The sequence below is a fragment of the Cricetulus griseus genome, chromosome 3, assembly GCF_003668045.3.
Source record: "Cricetulus griseus strain 17A/GY chromosome 3, alternate assembly CriGri-PICRH-1.0, whole genome shotgun sequence".
Lineage (NCBI taxonomy): Eukaryota > Metazoa > Chordata > Mammalia > Rodentia > Cricetidae > Cricetulus > Cricetulus griseus.
Window position 1 is genome coordinate 65762924 of NC_048596.1, and position 13852 is coordinate 65776775.

Consider the following 13852-nt stretch of genomic DNA (forward strand, 5'->3'; position numbering starts at 1 on the left):
ATATCTTGGGCTCTGGGCCCTCCTCTTTCTCTTACCCTTTTGCACCCAGCTGTGAGGTGAAGGGGCCTCCTTCCTCCACTCCTGCCGCAATGTACCATGTTGCCACAGGTCCAAAGTGTCACAGATAATCAATGATGGCCTGAAACCTCAATTGTCACACACACACACACACACACACACACACACACACACACACACACACACACACACACAGAGACACACACACACACACTGCTCATAAGCTTGTGGTGAGGCAAGAAGACATCAAGTGCCCTGCTCTATCACCTTCTTCATCATTTGCTTGAGTTGAAAGAGGAGTCTCTCACTGAATCTAGAGCTGGATGGAGTCAACAGTCCCCAATGACTCTCCTGTCTCTGTCCTCCATACTGCTGGGGTTATAGGGACACATGCTTTTTTTTTTTTTTTTTTATGTGGGTGTTGGAGATTCACGTTGGTGTAGCAAGTGTTCTTACCAACTGAGGCATCTCTCCAGTCCCCCAAACAGCTATATTATACTTAGAAGTTGCTATACATTGTAATAGCTACTACACATGGAAAAGTTGTACTGGGGCATCTTGGCTTCTACAGAGGCCTTCTCCAGGCTGTGATGGTAGATACAGAAGCACTTCATTATAGACTGAACATGTTTTCAAAGGAGGGAATTGAAAGACCTTCACACTGCATGGGGACCCACTGCCATCTAACCTCTTGCATGGTAGATCCTGGAGAAGGCTCTCAAGCACCCAGGCTTCTCAAGCCCAATCACACACATGACAAAGTCATCTCTCAAATTATCAGCAACAGAAGCAGGGGAGAAAGAAGCACCGGACATGTAGCTGGTAGCCCTCAGGTCCAGCTGGGGAATGAAGTGTGGGAGTGTGAAACTCTGATGTAGGCTATGAGGACATGTTCATGAATGGGCATTTTGGTGTAGACTGTGAGGACATGTTCATGGATGGGCATTTTCTACCTGGGTTCCAAACCAGAAGCAATGAAACGGTGATGATTCAAAATTTTAAGTATAAGCATACATATTTAGAAGGCACTTTAACAACATGGCCATTTAGCAAAGTAACAATAGTAGGTTCTATGATTGGACCTATGACTTCCCCAGCCATGTGACCTGGACCTGGAACTATTTGTGCTCATATCCATAGACTGCTCTCCGGTCAGAGAAGCTTCCTTTTGCACTGGACAGCAGCCAATTCAGAGCCACTTAACTTATCAAAGTGCTACAAATAAAAGACCGAGCGCTCAACCCTAAGTGGGCCATCTACACTAGCTTTCCACCCTCCAAAGGACGGCTCAGGGAACATCGCATAAGAGGAGGTAGAAGGAACTTTTGAGCAGGAGGAGGTAGGGGTGGTGCTGTGAAACACTGTCCTCAGGACCTGACACAGCTGATGCAGCCATGAGCTCACAGAGCTGTGGTTACCTGCACTAGATCAAGCCAGTTAAAATCCTGGTATGGATGGAGTACATGATCTATCTCCAGGCTCCATCTCTTAATGAGAAGCTACTGGGATGGGGAATAATAATTTTTTGAGGCTGTGGCCACTGTTAGATTTCCCATGCTCCTGTGAATGGCATCTGCCAGCAGACTTAGTGTGTCATTTAAAAAAAAAAAGACATTAAGGTGAGCTAGGGGATGTTGAGTTAGGGGATGGTACGTATAGGGGGTTTATAGGCAGGAAATGAGGGGTAGACATGGTTATATTTCACTGTATGCATACATGAGATTCTTGAAAATAAAGAAAAACTTTCAAAAATAAAGAATAATTATGCTTAAGGGCTGAGGAGATGGCTCAGTTGGGGAAGTGTTTGCCACACAAACATGAGGGCCTGTGCTCGAGTCCTAGGACCAATATACAAAAGGCTGGGGGCAGTGAAATGTGCTTATAGTACCAGTTCTGGGGAAGTGAAGGCAAGTAGATCTCGGAGGCTTGCTGGCCAGCCAGTCCAGCTTAATCTTACAGAGTTACTGCGTGCTCTTAGCAATGTGTAGACCTCCAAGATATGCCCAGTGGACGACAGCGTGGACCTCTCCAGTCTTCCCCAAGTCTCTGAATAAAGTGTTTTGACTCCAAAAACAAAAATCAAAAACAAAACCCAAAAACAAAACAGCAAAGTTACTGCATAGCTTCTCATCCGGGTTGACCTCTCTCTGGGCTTAAGGTTTACTTCTGACACCTAGGTTCATGTACATGAATGGACATATGAGGGCACACACATGTGTGCACACAGGCATGTGCCCACACACTCACAATTATGTTTGAGGAAGATGGGTAGGTACATATACAAGTGTGTGGTTTTTAGTTTTTTCATTAAGAAAATAGCATCTATATTTTAAGTTAAATGATAAAAGAAGCCAGACACAAGGAGTCCTTTTTAAATAACATTTATTTTTCATTTGTCAGTGATTAACTTTGAATTCTCCTAGAACAAACAGTATCATGATCATAGTGAATAAAAAAATATAGATGATCAAATAAAAATATTAGGTTATACAAAGTTAGTTTTGTTTTTTTTTTTTTAATCATTGTCCACCAACATTTTCAGGACCTTGGGAATCTGAAAAACAATTTAATGTGTGGGATTTAAAAAACAAGTATTTCCAGCAGTTAAACATGAAGAAGACACACAGGAGCTCATTTTCAGAGGCCCACTGGAGTAAACAAGGGTCACAGACACTCACAGGAGCTCTGAGAACCACCGTATATACAAACTTCTGTACACAATGAGAACACAGAGAAGTCACCCAATTAAAACCACCTCTGGGCCATACTTAAAAAATGAATGAAAATTCACCTTCCTATGCTTTCCATTTGATCCAGTATTCTTAATGGTGTCTCTACTCCATATATTAGTATCTCTTTAGTAACCGAGAGATGTCCCTACTTTAAATTATGCCAAGGGAAACCAAGATCTTCTCAGAAGGGGTACACTTGTTGCTTGATGTCAGCTGAAGTGAAACTCACCACACCAGTTTCACCACAGATGCAGCAAGGAAGGGTTGAGCAGTCAGCCCTTGGGGGTGAGCTAGAGTCTGGGCTTCAGAGGCAGCATGAGGAGGATCCTTGTAAGTTTACTGCATAGCTTCTCATGGTGGGAGTAGGGGTGGGAGAGGAGGGCTGGCCTCATTCCTCCCACTTGGCTAAGCCACATCAGCTAAGCTCTCTGCAAATGAATACAAGTCATTTGGCACAAAGGAGAGGATGTCAGGGCAAGACTGAGGCCATCTGAAAAGCTGACACTCTCAGAGGCTCCAACTTCAAAATAAAATCCAGAGTATGTATGACTGGGCCCCAGTCCCACTGTGCTCTGAGATACTTAGGGTCTCTGGTCCCATGGCTAGGAAGGACTCCTTTCTGGGAAAAGCCATCACACTAAGGTGAGGCATCCCAGGTCCTGGAGGAGGTAATCGGCAGGCACAGTAGATGTAAAAGGGAGGGTAGCTTTCTCAACCCAGTGTATTCACTGCACGATCCCGGAGTCCACTGAGGTCTGCTTTCGGGTCGTCTTCGGCGGGGGAGGAGGTGGCGTTTTGCTGGGCAGTGGAGGTGGCTGTTGCTAGGAAACAGGAGTATGAAGAAGCTGTCATGTTACTGGTATCCTCAGAGAAGCACCAATTTTTGTTGTTTGTTTATTTTTCTGGGGGTCTTACTTGGCATAGCAGTGGGAAGTTAGTCTGAACACTTAAAATGGGAACTGCTCCCCTCCCCCATGACGTGGCTCCATCCTGCCTGGCTTAGAGCCAGCATCCCTGCAGCCATGGGGTTTTTTGACATCTGTGTCTATGTACATGGTGAATGATCCCCTGAGAGGCATCACTATTTGTGGTTTTAGATTCAGGTGTCATCGACCTAGCAACAGATCTGTGTCCAGAGAAAAGGCTCTCTCCAGGGTGTGATGAGAGACTCTCCCTTGCCTTCTCAACTAACAGCCCAGGCCAGCAAGCTTTCTCTGGAATGTAATGTTTTACAATTTGTGAGTTACTCATGGCTCTCACTCAGGCTGGAAAGCAGCCAAAACCTGGACCAGTAGAAGCTGTGGTCATAGCTGTGGGTAAAGGAAACTTCATTAACAAAAGCAAGGGACCGGCTGGATTGGTCCATAGGCAACAAAGTGCCTTGAGATCTTGGTATGGTTTCACTGTAAAGCTCCCCTCCCTAACAGGCTCATGTGTTTGAAGACCTTGATTTTTGACCCCAGCACCATTGTGGAGTGGGGTGGGGTGTTGTGTCAACCCTTGGCAAAGACTTGCTAGAAAAAGGGGGTTGCTAGTAGCAGGGAGGCCTTGAGGCTTATCTCCAGGTTCTCTCATCCATCTGCTCCCTGTTTAGGTGGGATAGGAGAAAGCATCTCCACAAGCTCCAGTCACTTCAGGGCTGCCTGTCATGATGCCTTCCCCTCCACAATAGACTGTAAGCCCTCAAACAGTGAGCCAAACAACCCTTCCCTCCCTCTGTTTCTCAGCACACATCATGGAGATTAGAAAACTAACAAATGGAATATATCTTCTAAAGGAGAAAATGAACACACAGCTACAAAGCTGGCAGAAAAACCACGTACCATGCTGGCTGCGAATGACTCGGGTGGCCACTGCCCTACTGCTCTCAGGACCCTCATGACTGCCATAGACACTGACAAGAGATACCGGGGAGATGTGACTCTATCACCCAAGGGCACAGTGAGCGAGCAGATAAAGAAACTGTCACCCCAGGGGAGGTGGGAGCCCACTGCAGGCAGAAGTCTCAAGAACTGTTCAAGAGCCACCATGTAATGTAAGGGCAAGTGTCACAATTTCTTGGAGTGTGGCTGAATGTAAGAGAAGCTCTCAAGGACAGAACTATGACACAGGTGTCTCTTACCCACTGCCACACCTGATCCTGGTTCACTGATGGGTAAATTCACTATCACCCTAGTGCTGACTACAGAGGGCAGGAGATCATCTGGCCTTGGGAACTGGCTCAGTTATGAAGGGCTTGCCACACAAGCATAGGGACCTGAGTGCAGATCCTAGAACCAATGTAAAAAAGCAGGCACAGTAGCACAGGCCTCTAACCCCTGCCTGATTGACAGGAGGATTCGTGGGCTTTGCTGGCCATCCAGTCTAGCCCAATCAGTGAGATTCAGATTTGGTGGGAGACCTGTCTCAAAAAATAAAATGGAGAGCCATTAAGGAAGACACCAGATGTCAACCTTTGGCTTCCTCATGGATATGTAAATGTCCACTTGCACATACACACACATATATGAACACCCCCCCCCAAAGGAAAGTAAAGAGTACATTTGTAAGTCTTTTTAAGGTTCATATGAACTGTGAAAAAAAACAACAACATGGATTTGATGGCCTGAAAATATCCATTATAGTTGTGTTTATAGGTAAAAGTTACGGTGATATCCAACAGAGAGCAACTATAGTCAGGACCAACACAGTCTGAGGAAAATACAGTGTTAGATGCCAGAGGTGCCTTTAATACCAAGCAGGAGATTGTTGGGTTTATCACCATTAAGCAAAATTATAGCTCACATGACTGGCCATACGAGCCATTCTGAAATGAATGACAGCTTAAAATGGCAACAACCAGAGATAGAGTCACCGACAAGCCCGAGGCCGATCGATGAGAATGACGGGAGGCTATCGATCACCTCCTACAGCAGATGAACGATCATTATCCAAAAACGGCTCTTAAGACCTGTGCAGAGGGAGGCACCTGAGAAGATGCCTTAACTAATTACGACACACTAACCACCAGCCTGTCACCCAAACTTGAGCTCAGGCTGCAAATTAAACCAGAAACAAATCGCAAAGAGAGTTGGGTAATTAATCTAATTGAATTTACAGCAGCTTTATAAACAGAACTGCAGCTAGGGCATGTCGGTCCTTTACTTAATCACAAGTGGCACTGACAACTTAGGATGATGGATCTGTCACCCCTGTGTGGATGTGTGACAGAAATGGACTTGTTCACACTTCCAAGTACAGAGTTTTCCGATTATAAGAGGACCTGGGGACATTTTTGATTTTCTAATAAAATAAGGATATAATCAACCGATTAGGATGTAACACCCTAAGGAAGTGAAGGTTCCCCTTCCCTGGGGTTCCTTGAGTCTCCTTTTGTGCTGGAGAGGTCAAGTTCACATTTCAGTAGCTTCCTGAGCCCTCTAGCCTTATAGAATACTCCCTTCTCCAGGGCCAGCTGGCCAGTTGGTATCTCTAGGGAGATTTATTCCTTCATAAATGATACTTGGGCTTCAGAAGAACCACCTGTCCTTTGCATGCCAGAGAAAAGGTCTGACGGTTTGTTTAGTTTCTTACAGGAACAACCAAATGCACAGTTACCAAGCACTTCTGTATGTGCATGTGTGTGCACATGCCTGTATGTATGTATTCAAACATATGCTACTACAAATGTATGTTTATGAACATGCATGTGGCAGCCAGAGGTCAACATCAGGCATCTTCCTAAGTCACTCTCCACCTTATTTATTTGAGAGGAGATCTTTCACTGAATCTGGAGCTCACCAGTTTGGTTAGCATGACTGGCCAGTGAGCTTCAGGGCCCTTCCTGTGTGCCCAGCACTAGCTAGGAGAACAGGTGCCTGCCAAAATGTCTGGCATTTATACATGGGTTCTGGTGCATTAAACTCAGTTTATATTACTTCCATGACAAGCATTTTACCTACTGAGCCATCACCCCAACCCTCCCTCACTGCTTTCACAAGGGAAGAAAAGAAGTTTGCAGAGCACCCAGTAAAAAGCCTCTTGAAGAAGGAAAAAAAATGGCATGAAGAATTTATTTTTACTATGACTAAAGGAAAACAAAATCTCTGTGCCTTGTAGTAGCCACCAGTCAATTTCACATCATCAGGGCTTTCAGGGGGCTCTGGTGGCCACAACATTATGTTATAGGGGCTGAACAGCAAAAAGTATGTATGACCAGCTGTACAAACAAGGACTAGGGTGTTTTACTCTCCAGCCTGAGCTGATTGAACTTTAAAAGGCAATGAATAATGTGGCCAGGGAGTGGGAACTATGGAGTGGACAATTCTGCCATGACTGCGTAAATCAGACTTATGCCTCCTCTCTGAGCTTATCTTCTCTACTCATGTCTGAGTTGTAAACAAGCAGATGGGCCGGGGCCACAGGCTGACCTGAGCAATGCATGCCAGCCACAGTGAGGACCCACTGCAGTGTGGTGTGTAGGACTTTTCTCTACTGTTTGCATTAGCAGGCAGGCCCCAGGCAGCTCATCAGGAAGCACATTAGACTTGATTAATGACTTTAAAAACAGTGTCTGGTGGGGACCAGCCTGGGTACTACTGATGGAGAGGGGTTCAGTCTGGCTGCTCCTGAGTACTGCTGGAAAAAGCCAGGCCCAAAACTTGAACCAAGATTTTGGGGGGCGCTTGAGGGCTGACAAAACAGTGAGTCGGGACATGCAGTCTCTGAACCAAAGTGGAGCCCTTCTGTGGACTCTCCGGGCAGCAAGTGCCTGTGGTCACCAGGGATCTGTCAGTGTGACTGCAACATTGCCTAGAGGAACTACAGGGTCAAGATGGTGGGAAACAAAGGAAAGGCCTCCCCTATAGAACAGCACATCATTTTAGTGTAGTCAGACAGACCTCTTGGCAACAACACTGCTGGCAGTTATCAAGAGCTCAAAGATTGGCATTCCCATCAGAAGGACTTTGGACCGAGGGCAGCAATGGGGAAGGCTGAAGCACTGTACAGGAGGCGGGGCTTCCTATAGCTAGAGCTAAGAGGAAGAATCATAGATTGCCCACATCTCAATCCTTACTCCTCAACTCTTTTCTCAAAATCAAATCCAGGTCCAACCTGTGTTGTTTTCTCATGGGTCCAAGGTAAACCCACTGAGACTGGGAAGGTTGGGGGCAGTAACTAAAGACCCAGACCCATGATTGAGATCCCACTTACCCGCTGTGGGGGAGGAGGAGGTGGAGATGTGGGTGAGCCAATCAAATCCTGGTTTTCCATCAGATTTCCATAATCTGCCATGTTGCCTTTGAGGGGCAGAGGGGGTGGGACATCGGCCACATCCATCCCCGTCATGCCGTTCAACTCCAGACCTGAATACAGAGAAATAATTACAAAAGAACCAAAAAGTCTCCTGGGCCTGAAGGCTCTTGGGCTCCCCTGTTTCCCCCTCCTCTACAGAATAGAGAAGAAGGCAAAGAGGAGCAAAGAATACAAAGAGCGGAATTCTCTCCTGGTGGAATGTTCTAGAAAGGAAACTGAGAGTACCCAAGCTTGAAGCAACATACTAATTCACTGTGTAAATACTACCATCCATGAGCCTCCTTTTCTTTGGTGGCATCTACATAGTTGGTGTGACAAGAGAAGCGTGCCACTATGAAAGCCTGACAGGCTTTGTGGTCAGCCTGTCATCATTGTTACTGGGATAGCTCAATAGGTAAAGTGATGGGGCACACAGCCAGCTACGGCCACACACAGCTCACTCACCAGGGCAGTCCCATGAATTATAAGACAGGAAGGGGAAGCAGTTGCTTTCCAGAGTCGGGGGTGGGTGGTGGGTGGGGGTACAATGAGTTCTTAAAGCACAAAAGTGGCCATTTATAAACGGAGGGAGGATCACTAAGGTAGGCTAATTCCATCAGCCTTTGCTGATACTCTTGGAAAAGATGTTTTATCTTACACCAAACAGGAAAATGGACACATTTACTGGTGGGTGCTTTTTGGAGTTTTCTTAAGCGGTTATCTGATAACAGGGAAACAGCAGGGCAGTTGACAAGTGAACCTGGAGGCGCCCCCCCCTGCCCCCCCCCCCCCCCCCGGCATACAGCTGGGAGAGCAGTGGTCCTCAGGAGTGGCACTTAGGTGCCTGGTCATTATGGTAAAGTGGATGTGACATAACACTCCTCAGTTAATCCTCCTGTAGTATGCAAGTCAGCAGGGGTGACAGGCTGACGGTGCTGTGCAACCACCTGTCACCCCTAGTAGAAGTTACTATGCATTAACCAATAACTCTTTCACTGCACATCCCACTAAGCACAGAGCCCCAAGGTCCCAGAACACACTGGCCCCCTGTGGCTCTCAAGACCTCTTTTTGAGACAGGGGCTCTGCTCCCGGGTTGGGTCCTGGCTGAGCTCAGGCACTGAGGGTGGGTTTCTGTTTGAGTCTGCATTTCCCACTACAACCCGAGGGACTCCCCCAGGTGGCAGGTGCTCATCTGTCTTTCAGTCTGCTGTTGGGGAAAGGGTCCTGAACAAAGCACCACGGTCAGGGGGACCTTAAGGAAAAACATTTGAAGTTCCACTTACTGGGTTGAATGCTGAAGCTGAGCTTGGCTCTTGGTGTAACTGGAGGGGGTGTCTGTTGGGAGGACGGTGACGTTGGAGACACAGAGAAGCGCCTTTCGCTTCCAATGACATTGATCACCTGGCTCTTGGGTCTTTGGGGCCGCAGGGGGCTTATCTATGTTGAGGGACAGAAAGAACAAAGATCTATAGGGACTGACTGTGTTTTCCCAAATTCCTGTGCTGAAGACCTAACCCCAGTATCACACGGGCCCACCTGGATGTAGGGGTTTTGCAAAGGATCCAGTTAAGATGCTGTCAGCATGACCCCTAATCCAACAAGACCTTATGAACAAAGGGAGTTTTGGCAGCATGCAAACGGGGAGAATGTCATGGGAAGATAAAGGAGAGGTGGGGTACTGCTGCTGCAAGTCAAAGGACACCAAAGATGGCTAGCCATCCAGGAGAGGTATGGAACAAAATCCCTCACTGCCTGGGCAGCAGGCAACCCCATCCACACTTGATCTTGATCACCTTGCAGCTTCTAGAACTGGTAGAGAACAACTTTCTGTCACCTGAGTTGCTCACAGAGAGTACAGTGCTTTGTTATGGCAACCTGTCCCCACTAACACAGAAATTCATATGAATCCTCAACCCAGCCTTTGGGGATGGGCTGGCCTGGAACTTGCTATAGACCCAAGGATGACTTTGAACTTCTGATCCTGATTGTCTCCTCCTCCTGGAGGCTGGAGTTCCAAGTGTGCACCGCCATTTGGGAGTTTATGAGCTGCTGGGGATTGAACCCAGGGCCTCATGCATGCTAGGCAAGCACTCTACTCTCCAAGCTTTGGTCCCAGTCCTTTGCAGGCTTTTGAACACAATATGGAAGTGAAAGTGTGTAGCTGTAAGCTACTTGTGTACCTAGGAAGAGCACCTAGGGATGCCCCCAAAGAATCCGGAATAGAACAGAGAGCTGGGCGTGGTGGTGCACACCTTCAGTCCCAGCCAGCACTTGGGAGACAGAGGCAGGTGGATCTCTGTGAGTCTACAGAGTGAGTCCCAGGACAGCTAGGGCTACATAGTGAAACCTGAAAGGCAAAACCAAAAACCCCCCAAACAAAAACAAGACACAACCTAAATGAATGAAACAGAAGTCTAAAGGCCTCAGCCGGAAGGCAGGTATTTCCTTCCCCCATCATTTAATTTCTTTGAGCTGTATTATTATCGAGCAGGAGTTTCTTTTCTCTCCTCTTCCTGCTGGTCTTGGGCTTTGGGGCATACTTGACTTTCCCCTACCTGGACCCTTTCCCCTGTTTGTAACATCAGTAAATTTAATTTATATATTTCTTACAGCTTGGCCTCAGATCTTACACATCAGGGAACACCAGCAATTACAAAATATTCTGAGGAAGGATTATTCAGAAATGCTATTAACCTGGTGGAAAAGCAGGAGAGGAGGCTGTCTCCCAGAGGGTCTGGCTTTGGTGTTTCAGCATAATCCTGGGGCATGAGCTGGTTTTGTGGGGGAGGGAATGGCAAGAGCCAGGGGGGGTCTTTGTATCTACCTTAGAAGAGACCCATAAAGCCATCTCAGACTGGAGCTGCTGAAACCAGAAGTGAGGTCCTGAGCAGGGAAGAGGTCCTCTGATAAATGAGCAGCACACAGGCTCAGGCTACACATCAGACCATTCTGTGCAGATGGTGTGGGTGCCACGCCCCGGTACTGCCCCTTCTCTGTGAAAAGGGAGAGTCCCCAGAGCCTTGCTGGGTGAGGTCAGAACTGGCTACAAGCCTGGTTCTCCCGGGAAGATATACTTATGGGCTGGTGCAGAGAGTGGGCTGTAAGGACCTTCTCTCGCTCTCCCTGCTCCTAACACAAAGCTTCAGGAGGATCTCCTGGGGAAATGCAAATGGTAGCCTGGAGGCCCAGCTTTGAGAGGCTCAGCTAAAGGTCAAGATATTGTAATGATGCAAATGAAGAAGGAAGCTGAGCCCAGCCCCAAAGGGAGGGGGAAAATATTGCAGAAGCCAAAAGACCAGTGTAGGTGTATTGAGGGGAAGCCATAGCAACATCAGAGAACACTAGGGGGCGCTAGAGTCAGCATGGCCCACGCAGTGCATATGATGTGCTGTGCCCCACACCTGACCAATGGGTAAGACTCCGTGGCAGCAGCCCTGGCATTCTAAACCTCAGGCACCTTCTGATAGCAAAGTCAAGGTTCTGTCCTCTGACCTTGTGTAGTTTCTGTGATCTGAGATGCCCACATGGTGTTGCACCTGGCCCTGTCATTAGCAGGTGTTGTCCAGGAAGACAATCATCATTGAGAAGGACGAAACTGTACTGTGATGGCTCAGCATCCGCTGTGTCCTAGGATTTGCTCCCACACAGTTCAACTGTGGTCCTGTTGGCTACTTGGCTCTACTTTCCTGAGGTACAGTTTTCATATCTTAAGACAGAGCTTTAACAAAAATGTCTGCAGGACTCTACAGTGCCTGACCCCGAGTAAATATGTCAAAGAAGGAAGCTGAGCCAACCAGTTAGGACTCTGAGGGACCAGAGAGAAGACCTTGGCTTGTGAGGGCATTTGGAAGCACAGCTTTCTGGAACAGTGGGCAGAAAATGAAGAGTGGCTTACCAGTACCTCTCATGTACTGCCTGAGGCCCAGTGCCCAAGCAATTCAAGCCAGCCTTGACCAGTGCTTCCTGGGCCCGATGCCCTTGGCCACCAGTATCTGCACAGGGATACCAGAGCCCAGCTCTAGTGAGAACACATGTCCACAGGCCAAAGAGCCAGTGGCCTTCCTGAGCCATGCCACAGGTCTGGCACCTACATCTGCCTCCCACCTTGAGTCAAGCAGGCGCATATGACTGTTGTCAGTGCTGGAGTGTTCCCTCCGACATGTTTTCGTGTGACTTGTTAAGAAGCATGCCTACTTCAGAATTTTGGTGAAATTCCCTTTATCATAGCCAAAATGGAGCTGTAGCCCAGGGAGACAAGTTCCAGTTGCTTACCAGTCAAGCACTATCCATGTCTAGGGGAGGTGGCTCTAAGATTATGTCACTCTGGACACTAAAGATGCCTGGGTCTCTCTCTGAAACACTCTCTGCCTCATTTCTACACTTTGTGGTGTGCTTCTGGGAAGCCTAGGTCTAAGACTCATCTTGGGATGAGAGCACACTTACATTTACTTTACTTATTTTGTATATGCGTGTGTGTGTGTGTGTGTGTGTGTGTGTGTGTGTCACATGCATGGAGGTCACATGGCAACTTGTGGGAGTTAGTTTTCTTCTATCACATGGATTCTGGAGATCCAACTGAGATCATCAAGTATGGGGCCATCTGACCAGCCCCACATTGAAGGATTATAACCCTCAGGCAAGTGACTATGGCTTAAGAATGCCAGTAGGAGTGGGTAGAGGGGACATTTGCTGCCCATGAGCCATGATTTGTGAAAGAAGTATGCTTCTGTTCTCTGAGGTGCGAGGACATCGGAGGGCTCCAAATCTAACAGAGCTATGAGGAGTCCAGACACGTGAGGGCCCTGCAGGGAACTGACCCATCCAGCCCCTCTGAAAGAGGATGAAGGCCAAGACAGCATGCGTTCTGGGAGAAGAGAGAGCTCAGCTCTGTGTCTCTGACTGTTGGGCTATTTGAGGTCAGAGATGAGAAGACATAGGGCTTTCAAGTTGTTATTTTTTTCCTGAAAATTCAATAAAATCCAACTGACAATCCTCTTGGTTTGATGCAGAGCTAAGGTGGGTCCCAGTCACCCATGCAGACTCCCACCCCCGTTAAATTACCGTTTCAGAAAGGATCACAGCCTCAGACTGCTGCAGGGAGCTGTCAGCGGGCTTGAATTCCTTATCAAATATCTCTTGGTGTTTGCTGTTCCTTTTCTCCTTCTTCTTGTCCTTCTTCTCCTTATCTGGATCGTCCTTGTCCAGCTTGTCCTGGGACCTGGAGTGCATCTTCTTCGGCAGCAGAGGCTCTAGCGCAAATCTAGAAGAAACAGGCATCTGAATCAATGTCTTGACAGGACAGCTACTGCTCTTTATCCAGCTGAGATACGTGAAATCAGGGGTCATGCACCAGGCTCTCTGGTAACCACAGACTTCCACAAGGAAAGGAATGTTTCAGAGATGCATTGTGGCCCATCAGGGATGATGTCACAACAAAGCCGGGCTGGAGAGTCAGTTGGTTAACTGCCTGCATTGCAAATACAAAGACCTAAGCTCGATCCTCAGAACCCACGTGAAAAACCCAAATGTGGTGGTGTGAGCTTGTTTCTGGGTTTGCTCCCCAGCCAGCCTAGCTGAATTAGTGAGCTAGAGTCTGATAAGAGACCCTGTCGTAAAAAAGAATGTAGAGAGATCCTGAGGAACACACTTGATCAGGTCCTTCAGCCTCCATATACACGAGCATAATACAAGATACATGCATGAACACACATGCTACCCACCAAACACAGACGTACATGAATGCATATGTGATATCTATTGGAGATTAAGACTACAGCGTGCAAAAACCCTGATACACACCTGTTGTCTCTCCCAATCTAACAGAGCT

The 13852-nt window shown here is 47.5% G+C and overlaps 1 protein-coding gene across 2 annotated transcripts in view; it reads right to left on the reverse strand.

Moving 5' to 3' along the window:
* Positions 1–2383: 2383 nt before the first annotated feature.
* The window catches only part of LOC100773370 (dedicator of cytokinesis protein 1), a 495025-nt gene continuing 483556 nt past the window's right edge, over positions 2384–13852 (reverse strand). For both annotated transcript variants that reach the window (XM_027409107.2, XM_027409106.2), the window contains exons 49-52: positions 13087–13285; positions 9309–9462; positions 7944–8095; positions 2384–3571 (exon numbers count right to left, since the gene is read on the reverse strand). In XM_027409107.2, the coding sequence (XP_027264908.1) occupies positions 3476–3571; positions 7944–8095; positions 9309–9462; positions 13087–13285 (601 nt within the window). In that variant the 3' untranslated portion in view covers positions 2384–3475. The remainder of the gene's footprint in view (positions 3572–7943; positions 8096–9308; positions 9463–13086; positions 13286–13852) is intronic.